Genomic DNA, 27,633 nt, shown 5'->3' on the forward strand with positions numbered 1-27,633 from the left:
TTATGCTCTTGTAAAGTCTCCAAGTGCAGTTTGTTCACTTGAACATATTGTCCTGCTTTGGAGTACCTGGTAATTAGAATGTTTAAGCCTGTCCAGCTCCTCCAATGTGCCCTCAGAACAGCCTTTTCAGTTGCTTAATAATTTTCTTTCTCTTCCTCTTTATCCTGTAATTGTCAACATTTTTCAGAATCTGAAAAGCTCATAACAGCGTTATTTATAGGCTGGAAATTGGATTAGTTTTTCACCACTAAAATAAAAAAGATAGAAATGTCAACTTGGAATGAACTGGTTTATTAAAGGAAAATATTATTATTAATAAATGCTAATATAATTTATTGGTATGATTACTGCATTTAAAGAAAGCCAAGCTGTTGCCTGCTTCTTAAATTACTACATTTCAACTTTTCAACATGTTATTTAAAAATATGAGGTAGTCACCTTATTATACACCATCTTCCAGGATTTGAAAGCAACTTATACATATAAATGGATTCAGCCTCATCAGTGCCTCTAAATGATGAAAAAAATGACATTTATTAAGTAAATGCATATAGTGCAGATCCTGTCTGCTGGATTTAAAGTCTTGATTTACATTTCAAAACACTTTGGAGGATTAATCATCTCAAACTAGTCTAGGTTGATTATTTGGGCTCCTTCCACCCTCAGCAGGAAGAGGGAGAGACGTCCTCCAGAGGCCCATCACACTACTTTTAAATACCCATTTGTAGGAACAACCCTGGAGCCCTTTAGAGGTACATCTCACTTTCCAGGAGGGATAGACAATTGAGTGAAATGAGATGCTTAACTTTTCAACAGTACAGACCTACTGAAGATAGGTGAGATTGATCTCTTCTCCTGAGAGCCTATTCATTAGTTTCCTTTTAATAGCCTGAAAGAGAACTATTCTGTGCCATTGAAATATTTTAGATAAGTGGTGAATGATTGCATGGCTCTACAAATTGGATTCACCTAATAAGTAGTAAGAATTGGTAGAATTAAGCATAAGCTTAAACCAATGAACTGATAAGGAAAGACAAAATTCTCTTTTTGTCTCTCTTGCCTCTTAGATGCTTAAGATTCTTTCTTTGTCACTCTCCTTGCTATTAATTGACTCAAATTGTTATCCTCCATAAAAAAATTTTCCTCTACTTTTTTTTTTTTTAAGTGTAAAACAATTATTATCAAGGAAAAATATTGAAAGCCTGTGTTGGTTGATCCTTCCATTTAAATATTAATTCAAATCTTTTTAAATGGCTATTTATTTGATATAGAGTAATTGGAAAGCCAGAAATTGAATGGGACTGCTCTTCAGTAACAATGGTAATTATTACTTGCATGCTGTCACAAAACTTGGTGCCCTGGAGTCTGCCTTCTAATTGGAGAAGCCTCAGTTATGATATGAGCTCATCATTTCTGTTACAAGTCATATAAGGAACAGTGCACACCTTACCCCCAGGTCACCAATTCACATTGCTTTTTTCTGTCCTACCCAGTTTCATTGTTTGTACCTTCCTCTGAGCTAAGTGAAACTTCTTTAACAAGCAATAACTCTTTTCATTGGTTCCACTTCCATAGTTCAATCTTCAGCAGTTACCAACACGTAATCTCCTAGTCCCCAGTCTATATGATCATCAGTTTTCCTTCAGCTAAATTAAGGGATGTTGAATTTTTTCCTTTCTTAGTTTTTGAACTAATGGTAGCTTTTACTTTCATTGTTTTTTTCTTTATTTTTGCTATTTCACGTTTGCTTTTTCTCTTTGGGTTTATGTGCTTTTACAGTAACACAGACATTCTAGCGTCTTCTGTAAGATTTTAAGGAAATTAAAGTGAAACCTACATGGCTGACTTATGGGCCATTTAGAGCACAGAACCAGCACATGAGGAGGATCTCAAACATATTAAAAAATAATGTCCTATGCTGTATGAACATGCTGAAGCTTTACCAGAGACCAAAGATACATGAATGAAGAGCCTGTGGTTGTCCTTGGGATCCCTTGAATAACCTTTTCAGCACACCTGAGCCCATGACTGTCTCAAGATGTGCCCTGGTCCTTGGGAAACACACAAATCAGTGCCTTAATGGGAGTGCAGAACAAAGAAAATCCCGTTGCCAATACAGAAATTATTTTCTACTTAGGATTAATAACTGTGAGACAAAGATGGGGACTTAAGTGTCTGTGGCAGCATTTGGTGTTTGGTAGGTTTTATTAGAAATTCTTTTAAGGTTATGAAGTGGAGCTTTCATTTAAAGGATTACTTTGGGGAGAGTCAGGGGACGAGAAAGGACTGGAAGGGTTGTCCATGGGGAGAGTGTCATCCCCTTTAGCCATAAAAAGAAAAGAGAGGCCAGTCTCACATGGTGTTACACGTAATGAAATAGTCCTCTGCAAAGCACAGAAATTCCTTCTGCAATAAACAAGGATTTCCTTAAATGTTCTGTGGGTTGTGAAAGAAACAATTTCACCTGTTTTTTTCTTTCTTACTAAGATTTTCTTCTCTGAAGGAAAAGATAGCGTCGATTTCAGAAGGAAAAATTTACTGTGTCTTGGAAACTCTATTTTTTTCACTTTTTTCAAACTTACATAGTTTAATTTAAGAACCTATCAAAATAAAGCTAGTCAGCCTGTATAACTTGTATCCTTTTGTTCTTTGACATTTTGGGAGGAAAAACTACCCTTGAGTATTTGCTTGTTTTTTCAGAAAGTCATGCAATTATTTACCTTGGCATTATTTTTTTTAATATTACATGGCTACAATGTAATAGTAATGGAGATATTCTAAAAATTAAATTCTCTGGGGGAGAAAAGACCCCACACAGAGCTCTATGTCCATCTCTAGGACTCCCTACATAACAAGGATTATGTAATAATCTATAATAATGTATAACCTGTTTGACTGAGTCCAGAGGAGGCCATGAAGATGCTCAGAGGGCTGGAGAACCTTGCCTGTGGAAACGTCCTGAGAGAGTTGGGGTTGTTCAGCCTGGAGGAGAGAAGATTCCAGGGATACCGTATAGCACCCTTCCAGGACATGAAGGGGATTGTAGGAGAGCTGAAGAAGCACTTTTTACAAGGGCATAAAATGATAGGACAAGGGCGAATGGCTTTAAACTGGAAGAAAGAAAATTTAGATGAGGTTTTAAAAAGAAATTCTTTACTAAGTGGATGGTGAGACACAGCAACAAATTTCCCAGGGAAGTTTTGGATGTCCCATTCCTGGTAGTGTTCAAGGCCAGGTTGGATAGGGTTTAAGAAACCAGGTCTAATGAAAGATGTCCTTGGCATGGCAGGGAGGGTGGAACCAGATGATCTTTTAAGGTTCCTTTCCACCCAAGTCATTCTATAATTCTATAAAATTTAATCTGATATTTGCAATACAGAGAAGTTATCCAAAACATCAGTGTCAGAGACTGTACTTTTTGTGTCTTGACCTTAACTATCACCTCCCTATTACAACTAAGGACAGAAACAAAGGAAACATCTAAAAATATTTCAGTACTGAGATAACAAAAGAAAGCATCTTAACTGTTTTGGAACTCTGTCTGTCATAGGGCTCTGTTTCTGCTCTGCTCTTGGTATTGCAACTCTGGAATATTGGGAACTGGAAGGGGACCTCCTGTGGCTTTTTTAAAGTGTGTTGTTCTTGTTCTTAGTGGCTAGCTGGATTTTTTTTTTAAGGATAAGTAGCAGGCACAATATTTCAAATGGAGAGAAGAAAAGCAGCCTGCCCACTTGAGTGTAAGTGTAGCTTTTCTCACTGCATCTCCAGTGAGACCCACTTTCTGAAATGTAGGCTGTTGTGCCAGGGCAGATGTGGAATCTGGGAAAATTTCCAGAGAAATAATTGTAAAATGAGGTTCTCAGCATTAGCTGCTGTGTTTACCCTTTTTTCTCTCTTGAACTCTCACTGGCAACACTGAAAACACTGGATGATGGGCTGAGAGAATAAACAACTCACAAAAGGCCTCAAAGGCAAACACTGTTTTCCAAACACTTTTAGCCTTCCTTGGAAATCCATAGCCCTTTTTAAAGAATAAGAAAGCTCTTCCACTACTGTTGCACAAATTTACTCTGGGCAAACAGGCCACATGCTAGAAAACTAAAAGTTTAGGCTTTTGCTGCGATGTCTGAGAGGTAGTGCAGTGGGAGTAATTATGTGATTGCTGTGGTTGATGTGGTAATTCAGTGATTGCTGATGGTACTCAGGGTATTTCCCTGCCTGGCTGGTAGTGCTAATCTATTTTACATATTGTGCTTCTGGGAAAAAAAAAATCATTCCTAAATTGATGAGGGAGGTGTTAATGATGGCATTGCCTCCAGCTTTTTGCTTGTGACGTCTTACTGATGTTCCTGTCAGTACAGATGGTGCCTGTCAGGTGCCACCTATCTCACCTGTTTGCAATATTAAGAGTTTAAAGAAAAAGCCTCTGAGAAGTGCATTATGTGCAGAGAAGTGCATTATGTACAGGAGATTCCATTACAAAGGATTATTTTGGCTGGTGAAATAGGGAGCTACGAAATGATTGAATTGAATTAGTCTGATCAAGATCTGGCAAAAGAGTAAAGCTGAATTAGAGCTACTTTCCCCTTTTTTAGACAGCCAAAATGCACATAAAAACTGAACATAAGCATTGGATAATAAGCAGAACTGTGAAGAATCTGGGTTAAATGGTCAACATTAGCATGATTTCAGACTTAGTAATTTATACAATTTACAAAATCAAATACTGAAATAGGAGAAATGTTTGTGCTATTTACAGTTTCCAAATTTCAAGTATTTTTTCTCAAAAAAAAGTAGTGAAAATATTCTGAATCCACTATGGTATTCTAAAAGCTGAAAGCAAAAAGATAGGACAACAGACTTCTCTGAACATGGCAGGGATTAAATATTAACAAGATCATATTGGGATCACTTTATCTTTCAGTTCAGTCACCTGGAATTATTAGTGGCAATAGACAGTACTGTAAAACATGATGGCAGTAGTTATCTGACTGGAAGTCTAATGTGCAACATTAAACCTCATTCACAGGAGATTTTTAAACTTTTAATAATCACTCTATGGCTGTAAATGGCAATGGCATTAATGCCTAGAATATTGCAGCTGCAGAAACTAATTACCCAGCTGATGCTGTCAGTATCCACAGCTGTTGGTGTTCCTTATTCTTTTACTACTGGCTTTCCCAAACAAAAATCCCATGCCTTATTGCTGTTCTTCTCTGATTGCTGCATTCCCAACACCAAAATTCTTAGTGTGCCTAATGTTCTTTCCCACATTCACTCCAGTGCAGGTGCATCCATGCCTTTAATTGCCCACTTTCTCTAGCAGTGAATCAGATTTAGTGAGAGAGGAAAGGAAATATCCTAGAGAGAACCTTTTTTTCCTGGAGATACTGTTCCATACTGCCAGTCCCATGTCATGTTCTGTAGCAGTAATTTCCATAACTATATAGTTTGCTTGCATATTGGACTATGGTAGGAAATAAATTCTCTGATTTATTTAAAGAATATTTTTAAATACTTTGATTTTTTTAGATAAGAGTTGTTTTCATTCATTCTTTACTTCTTTAGATTTTAAAAAAGTATAGGAAAAAAGCTCCTAGTTTTGGTGCTTGGCAAAATTTAAGGGAGCAAAGATTGTGATAGGAGAACCATTCCAGCATGGCATCTGAGTTGGGAGTGAGAAGGGTCTGGAAGACAAGGACAAAGTGTTAGTATAGTATGTGGAAAATTTAGGCAGAGGTGGAAGCAAAAATAATGTATCTGGAGTCAGCCCCAGGGGAATCAATCATATGCTGGTTTCTTCAGCAGACCAGCATTTCACCAGATTTGATTATGTAATTTTTGCAGCTGTTTTATGTACAGATCAAAATATGCAAAAAAAACTTGTTTTATGAAAATAGAACAATGAAGAATAAATTATTCATAATTGCTCATTAACAGCTAGAACAAGACATAAATCTAAAAAATATAATGACACAGAAGACCCAGATGGGTTCTTTAGGATAATACATGTTCCTTGACGTAAAAGTCATGGTAGGAATCAAGAGAAATTATACTGAAAGTGAATATTACACGAGTTAAACCAGAAACTCTCTTCTGATGACTTCCCTGCTTCAAACTGGGCAGGAAGGGGTGTTTGCTGCTAAGTAGAGCTCAACTAGATGAGTCCTAAGCACTTCTGCTTTCTTGTATATATTCTCTCTTTGCTCATTCATCACTTCCCCATGATCAAGACAGTCCAGAACTTGGTGGATTATTTTTCAGACTTTTTTAAGACTTTGCTTTATACTTCTCCAACCTACAGCTTCTCGATTTTACTTCCACTATTTTTTCTTTCTTTTTTTTTTTTTTTTTTCCACTTTCTTATTTAAATTGAAGTCATACACTCTTTAGAATAGCAGGTATTGTTTACAGGTTTGGGAGTGTTTCCTAGCTTCCTCTACTGTCTTCATTAGATCACCTGTCTGTACCTGATTGTATCTGATTTACAGCCTTTCTTCTTTTTTTTTTTTTCAACTATGTTTCCTTCCAAACGCTAGATTGGACTTCTATTTCTTTTTCCATGTGTCTTAAGGTATCAAAAAGGGAAATAAGAACTACCAATCCCTCTTGGTTGGGAATACATACAAAGAAGCTGAGACCTGAGAAGCTCCCTTGTAACTTTTCAACACAGCTTATCTAACCATTTTTGGGATTCTTCTTCAGCCCAGTCTTCAGACATTCTTCTGTACCCATAAAACTCAATGTCAATATGCTCTTTGGCTGCTTATCCTTATTGCAACAACCCAGGCCTGCCAGGAAGATGTACTACTTCTCATGGTCTTGGGTCAACCACTAGCAGTTTTTAGGATTTTGAACCTCTCACCTGATACAATCTGTATGTTTTGTTGCAGCTTTGCTTGCTCCTACAGAATCTTCTACATCCAGCCCTTAAACATACTGCCTGAATGCATCAGCCTGTGCCTCTCCCTGCCATTTGAGCAAGCTTTTCTTAAATTTCTTTTTACTTTTAATGGGTACATAATGTATTTTGATAATTTGATATCAACCCACAGTTCCTGGTGGCCATTCTCCCAACATAAGTAATCATTTCATTGCTTGAAAGCATTCAATTTTAATATTGTTGAAACCCCTGCAAATACTGTGGCTGTAGGAACAGCAGAAGTAATTGTGCCTCTTTTTATACTTGTGCATTGACATCAATCTCTCTTATGATTTCTCTGTTATCAGAAAAAGACAAACTTTCCCTAGGGTTCTTATTCTCTTATTTTCTTCTTTTAATGAAATCTTGAGATTAAGTTAGTATATGTGATACCTTTGCATAGCTGCTAAGATGCCCCAAAGGATGGAGAGGCAGAAATTGATGTGTACTGAGATGCTGTATTCTTTCTTTAGGAAGCCAAATGAAAACCAGGTAGGGTAAGACTAAAAAGCATACTTGATTTTTATACACCTGTGAGAATTGGCCATTCAAGACAGGTGAGTCCAACATTTCCCTCTATTAATGACTACAAACACTCAGTTGACCTCGCACACACAGCACATCTGCACAATATGTTTGATGTTGAGTTCCTCTGCACATGAGCTGTGGTCATTTGTTTAGTATTTCCAGAAACTTGACACATCACTGTCAGAATTCAGTACATTACTGGTGAAGCTGTTAAGTACAGATGAAACAGGCTTTCTCATTTCCTTAAAAAGAGTCTGTAAGTACCATGTGCAGAAGAATTCTTCAGTGAATGACCAGTTCTAATCTACTCTGCAAATGCAATTTACTCTTATAGTTTACAGGCAATGAAGTCTTGGGCTAAACAGCAATGCTACTACAAGAGTTAGGGGTTAAATTTAGTTTAAATCAATTATTGAAATTGTATGGTCACAACTGGTTATTATTATGCCTGTGAATTAAAAAGCCTTTTCATCTTGTTATGGTTTGTTCTCCATATTGTAGCACAATAAGAAGGGTGGCTAAAATGACTTTATAACATTATTATTTGTTTCTATGGTGGTGGAAGTCTTGACTATTTAATCCTAATAATTTAGCTGAAAAGTACCTCTCTGTGACCAGACTTTGGCTGTCACAGTGTGTGATTTGCTTCTCTATGATTTCCTGATACTGTATTAATAGGAAATTTTTGTTCTGTAAGGATTCTATAATTTTTTTTTTATTCATGATTTAGTACAATTCACACAAGGAGAGCTCTTAGAGATTAAAGATGGTCCAAAGAATCATCTCTGACAACATTTAAAGTGAGTGTAAGCAAATCTCTTTGTTTAGAGATGTTTCCTCCTTTTTGTTTTATTAAGAGAACTCCAAAGAATTTATTTGACACATTCCTATATAAAGTTTGTCAGCTTTTATGGCTTTTATTTCTGGGAAAACAAATTGTTTGCTCTCTGAGAAATAAGGTGTTTTGTAGAGAGCCAGCCTGTTCAGAGAAAAACTTTGAGACATATGGTCTTTTAATTACTGAGTTTTAGTGCTTTTACTTTGGAAGTGCATTTTCAGCTGAAAAATTGCTTCATTTTGAATGCATTTAAAATTCAACAGAACAATGTGAACATGCAGGGATTTTTTGGGCGGTGGGGTGTTTTTCTATTTCTATACTTTGCTTTTTTATTTTCAGATCATAAGTTTTTACTGTATAATATTCACTTTTCTTGTTGGAAAGGAAAAAAGAATCATAAGCAACAGCTACAGTTTTTAAAAGGATTGCCAAGTTCAAATGTGTGACTGTGTGTACCCTGTTTTCCAACTTGCAAAGCTAAGTACTCTCTCCCCACAGCATTCTGCCAGCTGTGCAAACAGCTGCCTGGTTACTGTGTATGAATGATTTAATGCCCTCTGTGTGTTTGCATGAGTAGTTGTATTTTTAAAAAGGACATATCAAGCTGGCAAAATCCATTTTGATGCCAAGCAGGAAAGGTCAGTGGAGGGCAGTGAGGGTGTATCTGTTTTCTGGTTTAGTGCTGTGTGTGCTTCCCTGTCCCACAGTTATGTTTAAAGGGATCCAATCCAAAGCTGTCTGAAGTCCTGAGGCTCTGCATTACCAGTGGCTGATTGAACACATCACTGCTGTGCAATTTGCTTTTAAAACCAAGAGTGTGGGTGTTAAGGCTTGCAGCGCTTTAGATGTGAAGACATGAGCATTACTTAAAAGTACCAAGAGGGGCTGGTTCTTGGTAAGAATTTCCCGTTGTGTTTCCTGATCCCTGCCCTTGTTAGACAATATCCAAATGCACAACATTCAGGCAGCTTTCCTGGGCAGGGCTGACTTCTGTTCTTCCCCATAGACACTTTCACCTGAGCTGGCTGTGCTTTGATGCCCACAGCCTGTGCCCAGCCAGCACACAATTAAAGCTGAGCCATCCCCTCTCATCCTCTCAGCCCTCAGCAGAGCTTTAAGAAGCAAAACTCTTGCACAGTCTGTGGCTCTGAGAAGTGGTAATTAGTGAAGGAGCAGCAGTAGGAAAGTCTGCAAGAGCCAGGGAGAAATCAAAGGCAGGAAACTTTCTCCCATCCTTCTTAATATCTCCACATCTTTAGATTTCCCTGCTTTCTCCTATCTAATGTCTCCCCAAGACAGGTTTAGCACTGAATTTGTCTTTCTCTTTGCTATTTAGCACTGTCATGGAGCTCAGTTGCTCCAGGCAGCACCACAGCAGCCTCAGCTGCCCTGAGTGTATTCCCTTCCAGCTCCAGCCCCAGCCTGCTCGCTGGTGGGGTGGGGTGAGGAACAGAAACATCTGGACTTGCACTGCTCAGCAATAACAAAAACATTCCTGTGTAATCAACACTCTTTTCAGCACAAATCCTAAACAAAGCCCCTCGCTAGCTACTCTGAAGAAAAGTAACTTTATCCAATTCAAAACCAGCACAAGCAAACAGATGTTAGCTGGCTACATATGATGAATAAACTAAATGTAAACAACATTTACTCTCTTCATATTCCTTGCCCAGAGGCTGGAAGGGAAATTAATCTATAAAGACATATTCTGAAACCAGCAACAGTTACACCTGAAATTCTAAAATCCAGTACAGTTACCTCTGGAGAGTTTTCATAGACTTCACTAGAGTTTTACAGCAAAACATGCCACATTTGTTCAAGAACACCTTCCTCTATGCCTCAGTGTGTTACACAACCCTATATAGGACATGCTATACTGGAAAGAAATTCTGTATTATCTCCAAGAAATGCACAATTAGGCCTATAAAAATATGTCCATGTATTCATATCCTTGTCCTTTGTTTGTCTCCTTGTTTCTTGTCCTTTTCCTCACATGTATTTCTTATTGCATTTCTTGGTGGCCCTAATCCAGCAAATATATGTAGATCCCTTATGTTAATGTGATGCTTATTGAAATTAAATAATGCACCTGCGGGCTTGTCAAATCAAGTCTGCAGCTTTGTAGGTTTCTCAGGCTTTCAGCTGTCTCCTGCAGTCACACTGACATCCTTTATCACTGCTCCTAAAACCAGTTTTAAAACCAGAAACACTTAAAAAGGGAAAATTCTAGTGATGCTAGTAATTACTATTATATATAGTAAACTTTGATGATTTCCAAAATCTATTGGAATTTGTAGATATTCATCAGCTTGCAGAAAAAATTCTTGATATTGACAATATTTTGATTCTTTTTTCCCTCAGGCAACCTGGAAATTCTTTATATGTACATATAAACATATATATGTGTGTGTGTGTGTTTGAGGAAAGTCTTTATATAGTCTTGATTTTGTTTTCAGTAAATATGTAAACTGATGTTAATATTATTTGTCCTTTTGCTGTTGTGTCCTGCTGTAATTCACAAATCTATCAGTCTTTCTAAAAATTGTTCATCTTTCTTCTCTTTGTTGATATTATTTCAAAATTGAGAGTGAAACTAAACAATAATTTCAAATATTAATATGGTCTTATATCTTTGTTGTGGTCTCATTTTTTTTTCATTTATTAGAGAAGAATATATTAAAACTTGCACGATGAAGGATTGCAGACAAGTCTGTGATGTTAAGGAGTGAATGGATCATTAGGTTTCCCTGAGACTTTATGCATCTCTTAAAGTGACCAGATTTATAGAACATCTGTTAAAGGACCATTAAGTAATCCACCTAGACTTGTTATTAATAGAGACTTTTATAGTTACCTCTTTAATTAAAAATATGTTTCTGGGGATCATAGTCACTGCATTGATTAAAATAGCTTCTGTGAGAAATTTAATCAATATTAAAAAAAAGAAAAAAATAAAAATTAGGTTTAGCCACCTCACTGATTTTCTTTGGCATGGAAAACTTGAAATTATCCAAAAGTTACTAGACACTGTCAAATACTTTTGATTAATCTTGTCAAAAGAATTTGAGAAATTTTATTATTATGGTTATACACTTACCCATAGAAAGGTGATAACAGAGAAAAAAGGATCCTTGTTTCTGAAACAGTTCTCTGAAAACATGAAAATGCCTGAGAGAACAAATAAAAAATCGCTCTTTTGTGTGAATGTCTGTGAGAGTTATTGAGGTTTGCAGGTGGATTAGGCTGCAAATTAAATTAATCTGATTAAGATCAGGGGAAAATGCAGTGCTGAAGTAGATTGGTAATGCTGCCTTCTTTGACCACAGTTGGCAATTGTTCATGGGAAAACACTGTTGAGTCATTAATTTTTACAGTTAAATATGAATATATAAATATATGCATACTGCATATACATAAATAAAATAGACTCTATGCATATATTTAGATATTTACATAAATGTATAAAATGTTTCAAGAAGCCCAAAATGTGGACTAATGCCTGTAGTAAATCTAAAATGAATAATTAAATGAATTGTATTAACTGAGTTCTGCTGCTGCAGATTCTCTGTTCTGTAGTCATAGGTGCTTCACTTCTATTGGGAAAGGGAGAATTTCAAGTTTCATCATCTGACCTGAAAGTTTCTTTAGGGACTGTCTTTGCTCTTTAAAAAAAATGCTATCAAATTCTTTTTGGAGACTGTCATTGCTTCAGCAGAATGCAAATGTAGCCTGTGATTAAAGGATTGCTCTGCTAAAGCCAAGGTCATTGGCAAAAAGAACCTCAAAAATTGAGGGATTGGCAAAAAGATGATGGCTTTTTATCTCAGAGAAGAAATACAGAAACAAAAGTGTCGTGAGGAGAGGTATTTTTCTGAGAGCATCTTGTGCTTCTTTGAAATGAAAGCAAGTAAGAAAACAGACACATCACAGCTCAATAACTTCTGCTACTTATTGCATCTTGTCTCATTTTTCATTCTGAGTCTTAAGAAGAGCTTCTGGTAGTGTGTACTCACACTTCTTGGCAGTCTGTTGTGGCAGACATTATTATCCAATGAGCTGTATAGAGTTCATTCAAAAGATGGAGTGAGTTAGCACATCTTTCTCGTTGCCCTTTGCACACACTCTGAAACAAAAATTTGGGTCTTCTTACAAAATTTCCGTGAATCATGGAGTTTGATTTGTATATGAATATTCTTTATTGCCTCTTTTAAGCTATTAGGGTACACTTGGGTCATTGCCTTTGTTGAAACATTAAAAAACAGTTGGCCCTTTCCTACACGTGATGTATCCATGATTGTCCAAGATGGGAGACTATGGCAGGTGATGCCCTGGACAGCTTTGATCTGAACTTGTGACACAGAAGCCTCCCTTCCAGACTCCAGGACCCAGCTTTAAGGAAAACAGCAAACAGTGCAAATTACAGCACAGAGTGGAAGCGCCTAGCAGCAGAGCTCATGAGTTTTGAGATTTTCCTATTCAGCTCACTTTCTCACAACAGGACAAACTTCTTACTGTAATTTCATGTCCCTGGGAACGAAGGCTTTAGCAAAAATGCTGAACATAACCAGACTTGTCATAAAACAAGAGTTGGCAATATCATGAACAATTGCATTGCTTTGAGCAAGCAAAGCAGAGAACACAACAGCAGTTGCTTAAACAGGCCTATTAATCTTTAAAAGTGTTCCTGGATGCAGGTAGGATCTTTCTGGCTAGTCTTAAAACAGGGAGATATTTTTCTTGTCAGAAATTTTAACATTCAAGGAAGTTTTTAAAAGTCTTTTTATGGTGCATTTTAGTGTCATCAGAGTCTGGGATAAACCTTTAAATTTAGGACCCAAGCTCTCGTGTGTTTATTTCCAGCATAGAATTTATTTCCTTGCATAGCAAGAGATGTTATGATATTTCTATAGTTGAGATGTACAGACAAAACACAGAACCCACCAGAAAGGAAGAAAAATACTAAAATTAACTGTACTATTGTTACAACATTATATTCTTAATCACGCCTTTATCCCCATGCTTTGCCTTTGTTCACAACCACTGTGAACAAAATATGGTTATTTAGATAGTAACAAAGTTAAATCCTGTTTTAGCTAGAGGCTACATTGCATCTGTTCCTCATATGAGCTTATGTTAGGTTTTGGGGTTTTGGCACTAACTGTGTCCTCTATTTCCATGAATTTCATAGTGACATTAAAACTAAAACTCAATGGAAGGTTTGTGATATTTGGGTGTCCATAGCACAAGACAAAGTGCTGTAAAGAATTAGTACTTTTAGTACAACCAACCCAGGTCAGACCTCTCCATTTTAACACTAGAAAAATCCAGTTCCCATCAACGCTGCAAGAGTCTTCTCCATTTCTTTAAGCAGTGTATTTCTTGAATATTTAGAGACTATAAACATAGTGAGGTACTCAGCACATTAGTCTGATCCTGTATGCTTAAATGAGAAATATTATATAAGTAAAAATAACAGGAATAATTTTTAAGAAATATTGTAAATATAAGATAGTGTGGGAAAGAGTTTTCTGTAAGTGTTGTGGTAGCTTATTTTTGAGGCATCAAATTTTAATTTTGTGATATTTCAAATGTATGAATGACTCCATAGGGATCTCAATTCCGCTCAAAACAGCAACAGCAACAACAAAGCTAAAATGTTCTTGCTGAGCCTTGAAATTGTTTTATGTTATAAACTCCTTTTTCAAATGCTTGTAGTTTATAAACATTTTGGACAGATTTTTTTATGGCTCATATTATACTGTTTTCCCATTTTTGTGCACCAAGATGTTTCAAGCCTTTTTAACCTTTCCCATCTATCTGGCCCAAGATGTTTTCCTACATCATTGGTATAGGTGGCTGTACCAAAGATGTTTCTAATTCTTCTCTATGTTACATTTCCGTCCTGCCTTGCTTCTTCATTTCAGTCAAAATCAGGCCTGGCTTGAGTGAGGGACATGCCAATCTGCACAAACCTTTGGCTTTATGCAAACCCTTGCCATATTCTCAGTCTTCAAAACTCAAAGCAGCGCTCAGAGTTTGGCATCACTCCAAATCTGTGTTCTGTCATAGCTCTGGATCATCAGAGGTTATAGTGAGAGCAATTTTCAAACTAAGTGCTCAGCTTAATCACATGTCAAGGACTCCACTGAAGCACAACAGCTTTTCTGGGCAGTTGTAACTTGTTTGTGTTCATGTTGAATTTCCTGTGACAAGTGGTGGGTAAGACTCGTATTGATCCAATCACCCCATCTCAGCTGCTTTTTCTTTGTGTATTGAGGCTTTTCCCTGCCATACTCTGTTACCTCTCTAGGCTGTTTCTCAGACAGAGAGACTGCAACAAAAGGGAGATTGAACAAGAAAAAGACGTGGAGCTGGGATTTGAGCGTGGATCTGAATATTGCCAAAGATCAGAGCTCATCCTCAGGGGCAACAAGCTTCAAAAACAGCCCCTTGCTAGTTCTCCTAATTTTTCTTGCAACTGATACTAAGACTGCATGAAGAAGACAGCAGTACGCTTCTCTTGTTGACTTGCTTTCTAAAGACATTCCACTGTATTCCACTTTTCTAGTAAGTTTGGTAAATCTAATTTTAAAATTGCTTGCTTTGCAAAAGAGTATACAGATCCCCGAGCATGTAGCAAATAAAGCAATGCAAGTAAACTTTTAATAACATAGGTAGATCATCTCCCTAATTTCCAAATGAATTTTCCAAAATTATTATGTTCACTTGTAAAAAATAAAATCTGGCAACACTCTCCACAGTTGAAGGAATAAAATTAGTAAAAGAAGGAGAAGGCAGTACTTGGTAAACTTAACTCATACTTTTTTTTTTGGAGGATTGTAGATGTGGAGGGTAGCCTGTTGGCAAATGGTTAAAAAGTTTTGTAGTGCAGACAGATTTGGGGAAAAAATATTAGGCTTATATGGAGATCTTTCTCTGCCATGTGAAGTAATCTCTGTCAGTGGGAGCCATGTGGGAGCCATGAGCCTCTAATCACACCAACCAAAAATTACTTTGCCTGTGTACCTCTTTTAACCATTCTCAGCCCACGATGATGGGGTTACCTCATTGTCTGTGTCTGAAGATTTTGATACTGTGAATTTTCTCTTTTAATGGTAATAAAGTTAGGTGTATCACAGGATTGCTCTGGTTTAGTGTGCATTGCTAACACAGAGATCAATTTACTATGTCTTGTCTGACATCCAGTGCAGACAGATGAATAGCCCAAATAGAGTTTACTCATAAGCTTCAATTTAAGAATGTTCTTCATGTCATTTATTCTCCAGAGTGCACAGGATGAGGTGAAGATGCTGGATGTATCATATCTTGAGCAGCCTGGAATCAGCATGGTTCATTGTCCTATCCCATTAGCAGCTGAGCGGGTTACCACAATTATTCAGTGGGCTACCTTCAACCTCTAGCTCATGGAATAGGTAAAAGCCATCAGTGTAACATTGAGGCAAGAGTTTAAATTAAAAACCACCAGGAAAAAAAAATTAGTCAATATTCAAAAACTGTCATCCCAATAAAGACAATGTGGGAACTAGTGATGCAAAATTCCTCATTTGGAAATGGGAAATGGCCTTCTTCAGTATTGTCTGCCCAGGCCTTCAAAACTGTTTGTTCAGCAGTAGCAAGAGGAGATGTAATGTAACTGGTCACTCACAGAGCAAGCTGGAATCAGAACCTGTTGTTTCAAGTAAAAGCAGGAGGGTGATGCTGCCAGTGGGGGTCTTTGGCTAATAGCTGATGGTCATGTTTCCAAGTACTTGCACAATTAGAGTGGATTTCATTAATGCTGGGACACATAATTTGTATCTAATGAGGATCAAGGTCTCCTTGAGATTAGATACTAAGGAATTTGTGTGTCCCTTGTCCCTGCCAACAACCCTGCATCTTAATTACAAACATAATTGGGTCTGGGGAATTGCAAGGAAATGTGCTAGTCCTTTTCTAGCATTATGCATATAAACTTTTATTACCTGTTGAGCAAGTGGTGATTGAAAATCTTTTCTCCTCACTGCTTAAACAAAATATGTGTAGCAAATCAGAACAGAGCATCCTTGTTACACTTAGGAAATGGAATGGGAATATTTAACGCCTCAGCCTAATGTCCATTTATAATAAGCAATATAGTATGTATCAATAAAATAAAAAGGCTAGGTACCACACAAGCAACAATAAAGTCAAGATCTCTAAGATTATGTTTTGCCAGGCCTTTGTGCTCTTTCACTTGTCTATAAAATTTCAAGTGTTGACTGGTGTTTTCTGAAGGAAAAAAGGGATTTTCTTCCATCCTGCTCAAAGCACTGTTTTTGTTATACTTTTCCTAAGAGTGTATTTTTAAATTCCAGCAAGGAGTGAAAGAAATAGAAAATAACATGTCATAAAGCAGAAGCATACACTGAAAGAACAAATAGCTGTGGTGGTAATCATGTCACAGCATAATATTTGTTTGTTGTGCAAGGCAATCTTGGTGCATTGGGTTTTCTCCATGGAGTTTCAATGCCTTCTTTTTGTTTTCTTTAAACTAGTGATTTTAGGTAGTCCTAATTTCTCATTAATTTTTTGTGTTGTTGTTATAGATACTGTGTGTAAATTTCACACAAATAAATGAAAGGAACATCATACCTGTTATTACTCCGTAGTTTCAAAATAAGCCATCTTATGCTATTTGTTGAATTTTTCCTAGATTCACCATCTAAAAATTGAATCAAAAAAATCACAGGATTCTTTGGATCAGAAGGCACCTTCAAAGATCATCTAGAACAACCTCCCTGCTATGGGCAGGGACATCTTTCACTAGAACAGGTTGCTCAAAGCTCTGCCCGATAGAAAATGTCCAATTGAAACCAAATGTAGAATTTAGGCAGACATAATGAAATTAAACATTATCCCCAAGCACTTGGAAACAGCATTACTCAGACTCACAGGGATTACATCTCACCTTAAAAGAATGTATCTGCCATAGCAATGATTTCCAATAATAATCAAAATTAATCCTTGGGCTGACAGCCAACACAAATCCTCTATATAGTTTAAAGGATTAAAACGCTGTAGACAGTGAATTGGGACTCTACATCAGTAAAGTATGATTATGGGGCTGATCCTATACTCAGGAGCACACTTCTTACCACAGATTGGAGTATTGCTTTAATGCTGACTAAAAAAGGGAGGAGTAGAGATGGGATTTCACTTTCCGGTGTCACTTCCCTAAGTCTCACAATTTTCCTGGAATACCTGTTACCTGTGTTCTGTCCCCTCTCTGTTCGTGGTGTCTATCTGAGAGGTCATCAGCTGAGGAAGTATAGTTTACCTGCTGATGTGTGGTATTAAAGTCAAGATACATGCTCAGAAGGGAGCAATTTTACATCCATGATAGAAATTTCAACTTTTAAATGAATCCAAACTGGGTCAGTTAGAAGGACAACTTGGTTTCCCTTGTACAGAGCCTGAAAGAATCTCTTGCTTTGAAGCAGCAGCATTTTTTTCCTACGAAATAAGCATTTGAATTGTCACTGATGATTAAACATTTTATACAATTTTTTTTTAATATGAATAATTGGAAGATAGTAAGTGATTTATTGAAAAACTTTGGGCATCTGCTCGTACTTTCTGAAAAATCTTAACTTTCATTTAACATGGTGCTGAAAATAAGCCCCTTGGGCAGCAGCTTTTTCAGCATGCTCAGAGTTTCCAAGCTGTGAATTTACGAATACCAAAACGCTCTCAGGAGTTCACTGATATTTAAAACCTGATCATCCCAGCAAAGAGTCTTTGAATTTTCTATAGTTCTGTAAATGATGATAAAGATACAGGTTAATTTTTTTAATGCTTGTTGCATTTGACTCACTTTACGGATTAAGAATCTCCAAGTAGTTAGTGAGAAGTGTTTCAGCTGCTAAAAAAAAAAGTAAAAATTGATTTTTCTGTTGTCAGGCTTTCTTATATTGATTAGCAGCTTAACATTTATCAGCTTGAAGGGCTTATGGCTGCCATTTTGTGAAGTGATATTTCAGAGGTCAAGCTAATGCACCAAGTGGTTTTGTTTGCATTTCTAAAACTGATCCTTGCTGGGCCATCATTATCTGCTTTTACCTGCTTTGAGAGCTCAGGACGTAATACACAAAGTGAAAAGCAATTATGAAAATCTCCTCTTTTAGACTTTATCCAGAATTTCTGAAGGAGAATTTATTTTTAAAAAGGTAGCAAGTGCTGTGATGACTTTTTGGTTGGCTTGGTTTTTTTGGGGGGATTTTTTGGGGGTTTTTTTGGGTTTTTTTCTGTTTCCTTTTTACCTGAATCACCAGGAGCCTCAAAATGTGAACATGACCATCATGCAAGCAATTTTTTTTAATCACCCCAAGAGCCACACATAACAGTATTCCAGAAATGAAAGATTTTATTTATAAAATATTTTATTTACTGTTCATATGCAAAATGTTACATTTTACATGTGTTGGCCAAATTTATCAAGCTGTTTCCCGATGGAATTTTTTCATTGGCTGTGAACTAGCCAACTATGAATACTGTAACAAAATATAATTTTAAAAACACAAAGACAAAAAACAATAAAGGATAAATAAGCCTTCAAGAGCAAAGGAAGATGTGACACCAACAGCATGGGCGTCACAATTTATTCCCACAGTTGTGATAACAAACTGTTACCTCACAATATTTGATGCACACGAACCCAGCAATCCACATTCCTTCTTAGCAAATGCTTTCTGAGCTAGGTTAGATGGAATATGTGTGTGCTGCTTGACAACTGGCATTTCTTTGAGTTGACAATCTTTAAAAGCACTTGATTACACTGTGCAATCTCTGGCATTGTTGTACAAAGAAAGCCCTCCCTGGCTGTTTCTTGTGACTCTATATTTATGATTATATTTTCATTAAACTGTGTTGCTTGTCAGCTTCTTATTTCACAAGCTGTTTTCATGTTGCAGCTGAAAATTTTCTGAACCAGTATCAAGGATTGACATGCAAAGTCAAAAGACAAATGGCTCATCAACTCGAAATAATGCATTTGGAAATCTAGCAACTCTGTATTTAAAGGGTAGAGAAGTGGTGGAGAAAAAATCAGCAGATCACAAAGGCAGACTTCTTACTGATAACCAAGATATAGTTAAGATGGCAGGATTTAATTCCCATGTTAACTTTCAGGTGAGGCCAGAATGAAGGCAATTAACAAAGGAAAATAACAAATTAACTACTTCTGCAACTGGAATCTGGACTGAATTTCCCTTTGCTTGGGGTAGAAGTAAATGGCCAAAGACAGGACATATTTGTAGGTTGCAAAGGGCAAAGTGGTGTCAAGGCAGTGCTCACAAACTGTCATATATGGAAGGCAGGGGTATTTTGTGGGCACATGGCTGACAGTTTTGCAGACATTTTTTACTTGGAGTTCAGAATGAGAATCATGGGAACATAAATCTGAATTAATTATTTAAAGTAGCAATATTATATTGATACTTTACACTCTCATTTCTCTCCAGTGAGGAGGCTTGGGTGTTTTTTGCATTTAAATGTCATTCATTCAACTTGAGTGCATTTTTATTTTTTTTATACCTGTATCTTTTTTATACATGACCTGAATAACCAAATGTTTTGTTAATTCAAATGAATTGTCATGCTTGTACTTCATAGGTAAGTTCTTGGAAAATCTTTAGTACATTAGTAGGTTTGCCACTTTGACTGCTCCACGTGGAAGTGGTATGATGTTTACTAAAATGCACAGACATATACATCCTGTGTGGGTTAGAGTGCAACCAGTACTCATCTGGGTAGGTTTAATATCTGATCTGGAAGATTATTTGAGTGAAGAGAACTTACTGCTTTTATTTTAAACACAGATCAGTTCACCAATGTGGGTCTGTTCTCTCAGCTGAGAAGTTGGTAATCTGGATGAGAGGCAGAGGGAAGAAAAGAGAGCAGGGTGCTTGGCTGGAGACATCTCATTTGATTCTGGTGATGGAAGTCATCAAATATGATGTAAATTTCATTCAGGTTGTCTCCAGTACCATGGGGTAAAACTGGTTCGATTGTCTGTTAAAAAAAAAAAAGAACAGTCCTTAAGTGACCTTCTAATAAAGTAACATTAAAATTGCTTTTCAGGTGATAAGTCCAAGGTAACATGTGTTTGTACAGTACCTGGTGGGATGGTTCTTATGCCAGGCAGAAGTTCCTTTGCACAACTGCAAAATAATCAATGAAAATTTGCCATTTCCTCTCTCCAATATTCTACTCTCATGCTAGAATTACTGGGGTGAGGATTAAGGATAATTACCTCATTGCCTTTATGATAGAAAAGTTCTCTTATTTCCCCTTTCTTCACCTTAAAAACGAAAACTGAAATGTGTTCACAGTTTTTGCCCTCCCTCTCCTAGGAGACGGATCTCATGACCTTTAACATCTCCATGCACCGCTCCTGGTGGCGGGAGCACGGGCCCGGCTGCGTACGAAGGGTGGTGCGTCCTTCTTCCCCTGGCGTCCTGGAGGATTACTCCTACGTCTCCGTGACAGGCTGCATCATTGATTTCCAGTACCTAGAGGTCATTCACAGCGCTATCCAAATACTCCTCTCTGTAAGTTCGCGGTTCTTCTCCTGCTGGTATTCCATCGGTTCTTTCACGCACAGCCTGCTCTTGCTGCATGTTCTGGAAAGGGAGTGAAGTGGGTGATGGATGGCTGCAGAGTGTGGTGGTGTTCGCAGGGGTCCCAGGACGAGGGAAGAGATGAGAATCTTGACTCCATGTTTCAGAAGGCTGATTTATTATTTTATGATATATATTATATTTAAACAAAATGATATATTGAAACTATACTAAAGAATAGAAGAAAGGATTTCATCAGAAGGCTAGAAAGGAAAGGAATGGCATGATAATAAACTCTTGTGACTGACCAGAGAGTCTGAGACAGCTGGACTGTGACTGGCCATTAATTAAAGCAACAACATGAGACCAATCAAAGATGCACCTGTTGCATTCCACAGCAGCAGATAATTATTGTTTACGTTTCGTTTCTGAGGCTTCTCAGCTTCTCAGGAGAAAAATTGTAGCAAAAGGATTTTTCATAAAATATGTCTGTGACAGCAGAGATTTTTAATTGTGTTTTGAATTAGAGAATTATATACACATTACTAAAATGTGCACTGTTCCTTTCTTTTCTTATATCTCTTCAAGTTCTGTACAGACCTAATACCCATTCTGGCCACAGTTGGGATTAGTGGAAATTCACTTGAGTCCTTGGCTCTCATTCATTGAGATGTAGAGCAAAGCAAAGCAGACTTGCCCAAAATTAATTTGCCAAAACCTTTTTGTAGTTCACAATCAAGGATGCCATTTACTCAGCCCTGATTGTAAATGTATTTTACATGATATGTAGCTAAGTTTCTTCCCAGACTCAGCTATGGATTGATCCTTGAAAAAGGTGAAAAAAAAATGTTAGGAATTAAAGTACGTGTTTATATCTAACCATGTAATTCTTTCTCTCCTTGAACTCTGCATTATCAGAACACTCTACCTCCATTGTCCACATTTGTTGCAGCATCAGTCAAAAAATGAAATCACAAGAAGTTGTTGTAAAAGCCTGCAGTGCAGGGAAGTGCTGGGACTCAATCAGTTGTTTTGGGAGCAACAACCCAGTCTTGGCCACAGTTTTTCCTCTTGTCTGCTTCTGCTTGTGATTAACAGGTCATTTGGCATGAGCTGTGTGTGATCTTCTAGAAGCGTTAGCTCTTTTCATAGCTGTGGGTAGTGCAGTGCAGCTGGCAGACTCTGGGTGGCTGCGCATAGGATCGATCACCCCAGATATCCAGGGGTACATCTATAGGTATATCTCAAAATATACCTATTTTGAGAACATAAATGCTCGTGGCTCATGGTCCTCACGATGACCCTGTTAGACAGTGGGACAAGAGGTGCAGTCTGCAGTCCACACCTGCTAGTCAGGTGAGGTACCTGGTCTGCACAGCCAGAAGGGATGCATATTTCTGGTCCGTTCAGTATTTCAAGCTGTTTTATTAACAATCTGGTATATACTACCACTTGCAAAGTAAAAGGCATCTGTGGAATAAATCTCACTGGTTAATTTAAATTTGAAATTATTTTTTAAATTATTTTTAAATTCAGCTGGTTGTTGATCACAGGAATTGTTTTTTGCACTTATCAGTGCAGTACAGTTCTGCCAAATGGCAGGAATACAAATATTAATATTCAAATATTAGAATAAACACAATTAATATATACAAACTAAAAAATATTGAATATAAAAATAGAGAAATTCTGTAATAATTAAAAATTGAAAGATGTAACTGGCCTTTTCTTTCTAAAGAACTGACTGATTGCTGTGCTGGATTAAATAAAAATTCAAAATTTTAATTAAATTAAAAATTTAAAATGTGCCCAGAACTTATGAGGAATGACTGTGAATTAAATAGTTTCCCATTTCAGATAGTGCTTTGAATTATATAAACAATGCTAAAATTAAAATACTGTACAAAATTTGAAGTTTTCCTCCAGTTTTACTATCTTGCTACGCCATCCGTGACATGTTATGATTAACATACCATGAATCTGTACTTCAGTTTCCATTCTGAATTGTAATGTATGCTTGTTTTATGTACCATGACACAATAGAGAAGTCACCACCTGGATTATCAAATAATTTGCAGTTTCCTCCCATTTCTGAATACTACTGGCTTAAGGAAGTTCCCATCCATTTTGGATGCATAACTTCTTTTCCTAATTGGAGTACCAATTTCAGTTGTTAGTTAAAAGGTCATTTCGGTTGACTTTTCAAAGGACTGGGGAACTGTATGTAGATCATGAGATAATTTTTTTTACCTTTTCCTGGTAGCTAGTCCCAAAAGCATACTATTCCTTTTTGGACCTTACTATCTACTTAGTTTTCTTAACATTTTTATGAGGCAATAGTAGTGTAACAAACCATTTTACAGTGTAAAAAACTTCCTTGGCATAACAAATCATTTTACCATGCTAAGCTTTGTCCAAATGACTGGGAATACAAACACTTCCATTTGGTAGGGAGTTAGAGCCTCTGAAAGAAGAAACACCTCCGAGGGGTAAGTATTGGATACCTGTCGAGATATATAACTCACTAGCAGCATTTTTTAAAGGTGACTTTTTTTTTTTTTTAACTGGTATAGTTTTATATGCAGAGAATGCTGCAGCTGCAGTTACATTAAACCCTGCTTCAGGAAATAGGCTTAACATCTATTTATTTAATTTTAACACAGTAAAGCTATTTTTACATCTGCTTTTTAGTTGTTTCTAAATATATATTTTTATTGATGAACCAGTAACTTTGTATCTCATCCTGATTCTGGGTGCCTATGTAAGTAATTGGTAGTTGAAGATGTTAAACATTTCTTTAACTTGAGGGAGAATCAAGAGAAGTATGAGAGAATGGGATGCAATTAATAGTAAAGAATAATTATAGTTAATCTTGTGTTTAAAATCTATATTTATTTGCTGTAGGGCATAATAGATATATTATTTTGATGAATAAATTCTTCTGCACAACACCTTTAAAATGCAAGACAGAACATCAGAACCCTCAGTTTTCAGGGAACAAATTAATAATGCAGTCAAAATGGTGACAGCTTAGCATCTTTGAGAAGAAAATTTCATACAATTTTTGTTGTTATTTGGAAATAGTTAATGCACACTGAGAGTATTAAATGCCAGGTACACGCTGGCTTCAATAGCCTGAACATTAAAAAGTTCTCCAAGTTATTGCAGAGAGATTTGTATTAGACCCAGAGCCTGATATGACATTAACACAGGGCAGCACAAAGCCCCAAGCCAGGGTTCACTGTGCTAACTCTGGAATTAGCAGCCACATGACTTCATCAGTGCTGAAGAAGCAAAATTAATAAATCTTGGCAGAGCAATGGGCTGACACAACTACATGTTTCTGGGCCAGGACACATTACTTTCATTCAATGCTGCGTTGGACAAGGTGAAGTTACTTTTCCTTCCATTCTCATCAAGGTAGAGAAGGATAACCTAAAATCCAGACCACTGAAAGCTGGGGGGAAGCAAAGAAAGTGAAAACCCTAACCCTAAAAACATGCAAAACACGCAAGCTCTTTGGCATGGTAATGCAAATTCAGGATATTTTGAAGGAAGCTTCTGGTTTACTTTGTGGATGTCCATCTGCTGCCTCTCATGAGTGTCAATTATTTTAACCCTCAGGCTGCCTGCTGGACCTACAGAGGAGGAATAGCCACAAAAAAACCCCCAAACTCTGTCTTGCAGAGCCATGTATAAATTCAGACAAATATGTAATACAGGGAGATTAACAATACTGATTTTTTTTCCATTGTGAAGTAAAAAGCAGTGAGCGTATCTGCCTAAGGTAAAGTTATCTGTGGTGGATAGCTTATCACATACACTGCCAAGCACAAAACATACATTAAAATAGAAAAATACATTACTTTCTACAGAATATAATGAAGTTGTAATATCAGAAATATAAGAAAAAGCACTCCTGGTAGCCAAATTTGGAACTGGATACTGTGGTCACTGTGAGCAGAGTCACCATCTGCTGAAGTGTACGTCCCAAAAAAATACCTTCCCAGTACTTCTTTCAACTCATGAATTTGTAAATGTTGAATGCTTTCCCTAAGAGGCAACGGGCTTCTACAGCAGCTTCCAACAGTGTCTGAATGCTCAGTAAAATGTCTACCACTAGTAGAACAATTGCAATCTCTGTATCAAAAACTCACACAGAAGGGATGGGGTGGGACGGGCCCTCTGGAGGTCATCTGATCCAACCCCCCTGACCCTTAGCTGGGTGCACCTAGAGCAGCCTCCCCAGCACTGTGAACAAACAGCTTCTGAATATCTCCAAGGAGGGAGACTCCATAACCTCCCTGAGCAACCTGTGCCTTGGCTTGGCTTGATAACCCTCACATTGAAAAAGTGTTTTCTGGTGTTCAGAGGGAACCCTCTGTGTTCCAGTTTGTACCCATTGCCCCTGGTCCTGTCACTGGGCACCACTGAGAAGAGTCTGGCTCCATCCTCATTGCCTGCTCCATTCAAGACCTGGGAGAATGGCTGCAGCTGAGGCTCAGCAGTGCTGACCAGAGGGACAGGATCACCTCCCTTCATCTGATGGCAGTAGTCTGCCCTATGCAGCCCAAGCTCCTTCTTAATTTTCTATAAAAATGGCCCCTACCTGCCCAAAAGATTAATAACTATTGATATAGGTTGATGATAAATACTTTTAAAAATCTACTCGTTAGTATTCTTAGACTTGTCATCCATACATTTGCTGGGTTATCCTGCTTTAATTAACCAGATATGATGATTTCAAATATTTTGAATTTTCATTATTATTATTATTATTATTCATAATAATAAAATCATTTGTGTCATAAAGATCATTGCATCCTCTTGTTTGTGAGGACTCTATTCCTCTTTCTTTTTCCTCACAGTTCTCTGATGTTCTTAATCTCTATTCTTCTCTCCAGTACGTACAAGCATCACATCTATAGGGAAATGATAAGCAAGGATCTGACTTAATTTCTGGATATCTGTCACCAGTCAGTGCCTCATACTGACTCCATGCAATTGTCTTGCTTTGTGAATTATTTCTGCCCTGCTGTCTTCAAAGAATCTGCCAAATGTTGATTGTTTAACATAAGGATTAATTATGACATTTGGTAGACCTAAGTGATTTTTTTTTATCATCAGAGAAAAATAAAATTTAATTTAAAAAGATATTTAGCACAACAGACATTAAATGGAGGTTATGAGTCCTGTGTAAATAATTAATCAAGGGAAACACTGTGACTACTGAGCTATAGAGACTATGATCATGGTCAGTGCTGGAGTGGCTCAATGTATTTCAGGTCATTTACCAAGCTTTTACTACTGACCCATAAATTTGAATGCTTTTTTGGGTTGATTTGGATGGCTCTTCCTCTATCCCTGATGTTTAGATGACCTCTATGCAGTTGGGAAAGCTCCAGGAATTGCTTCAAAAGAGGTTGCAAAGCAGCTTTTGCCCCTGCCTTCAGTCAGCCAGAGCTGCAGTTTGGTTCATATTTATTTAAATGTAACAAAAGGTTTAATGATATCAATAAATAATGTGGCTCCTCTGGGTCATTGCAGCAGCCCCTTTTTCCCATTAGTTATGGCCCTGCTATTTTTATAATTGGACAGAAAAGAATGCAAGGAAGAATATCATGTATGGTGCTCCCCAGAGAAAATCACTGCAGGGGCTGACACCAGTGCTCAGGCAGGTTCCTTGCTCTCATTCCATTTCTTTGAGTGACATGTGATTGATTCAGAAAGCCAGTCAATATTCACATGTGATAAAAAAGCCTGAGGTAATTTAGAGTTGGGACCTACAGGAATTACATGAGTAAAATATAGTTGTCCTCAAGGTATTACATATTTTCTTTAATTTTAGTTTGCATTCTTTCGACATTTTTCATTTAGAAAAGAGTTGGTCTTCTTTTTCATAACAAACAATTGCCAAGTGGTGTGGAAATTAACTTTTTTCATTGTTGGCAGACTAGAACTTCAACATTTCTTCAGAAAACTGTATGAAAGATATGCCTGTTCTTCATCACAACCATCATCATAAGCATCATCATCACAACAACAATAAACCCAAGAATAGCCAGGAGCACTTGTCTCTTGGTCATGTGAATAAACAATTATGGTAGGCTGTTGGCTTCTCACAGATTTATTAGTAAGTTTAGTGAGATCACCAGATTATTGAAAATCAGAATACTTTTGTCAGCCTGGGCAATATTACAGAGGAGTTGTCAATCTCTGAAACAGACTGCAAAGAGGCTGCAGATTTGAATTTACCTCCACTGCTTTGTTGTAGTTGTGTCATTGTGTTTGTATCACAATCTATGCCTTGTGTAATTCCTCCACTGTTTGTGGTATTGGTTCAGGGATGCATACAGCCCATTTCACCTTTGCCACTTACAAGCCTTCAGTGTTAAAAAAGTATAGCCAAGAGAAAGAAAAATAGTGAGAGACTGTACCTGCACTAACATTCTAGAAATGCCTTTATCCTTTCTTGCTAAATTTAGTCAGACATCATTATTCATGGCTGTGTGTAGATAGTAAAATACACAAGTATATTTGTCTAATTACCAGTCTGGGTCAATAAAGCAGCTGTGTAAGACAGGATCAAGATAAATCTGTGGTTTTTCATCTCAGTTGTCAATCCAGGGATGTCTGCTTTTTCAAGCAGCTCATTTAAAAGGAACTGAAAACCATTATATTATAGCTACTTGCATTTTCATTCGTTAATTATTATGATAAAGATTTGTCAAAAAACCTTGGCCAACTTT

At 37.2% G+C, this 27,633-nt stretch overlaps 1 protein-coding gene across 1 annotated transcript in view; it reads left to right on the forward strand.

Annotated features, from left to right (window-relative positions):
• The window catches only part of NKAIN3 (sodium/potassium transporting ATPase interacting 3), a 332,682-nt gene that overhangs the window by 227,530 nt on the left and 77,519 nt on the right, over nucleotides 1-27,633 (forward strand). Inside the window, exon 4 of the mRNA XM_059470082.1 lies at nucleotides 20,678-20,875. Within this exon, the coding sequence (XP_059326065.1) occupies nucleotides 20,678-20,875 (198 nt within the window). The remainder of the gene's footprint in view (nucleotides 1-20,677; nucleotides 20,876-27,633) is intronic.

The sequence above is a fragment of the Ammospiza nelsoni genome, chromosome 1, assembly GCF_027579445.1.
Source record: "Ammospiza nelsoni isolate bAmmNel1 chromosome 1, bAmmNel1.pri, whole genome shotgun sequence".
Lineage (NCBI taxonomy): Eukaryota > Metazoa > Chordata > Aves > Passeriformes > Passerellidae > Ammospiza > Ammospiza nelsoni.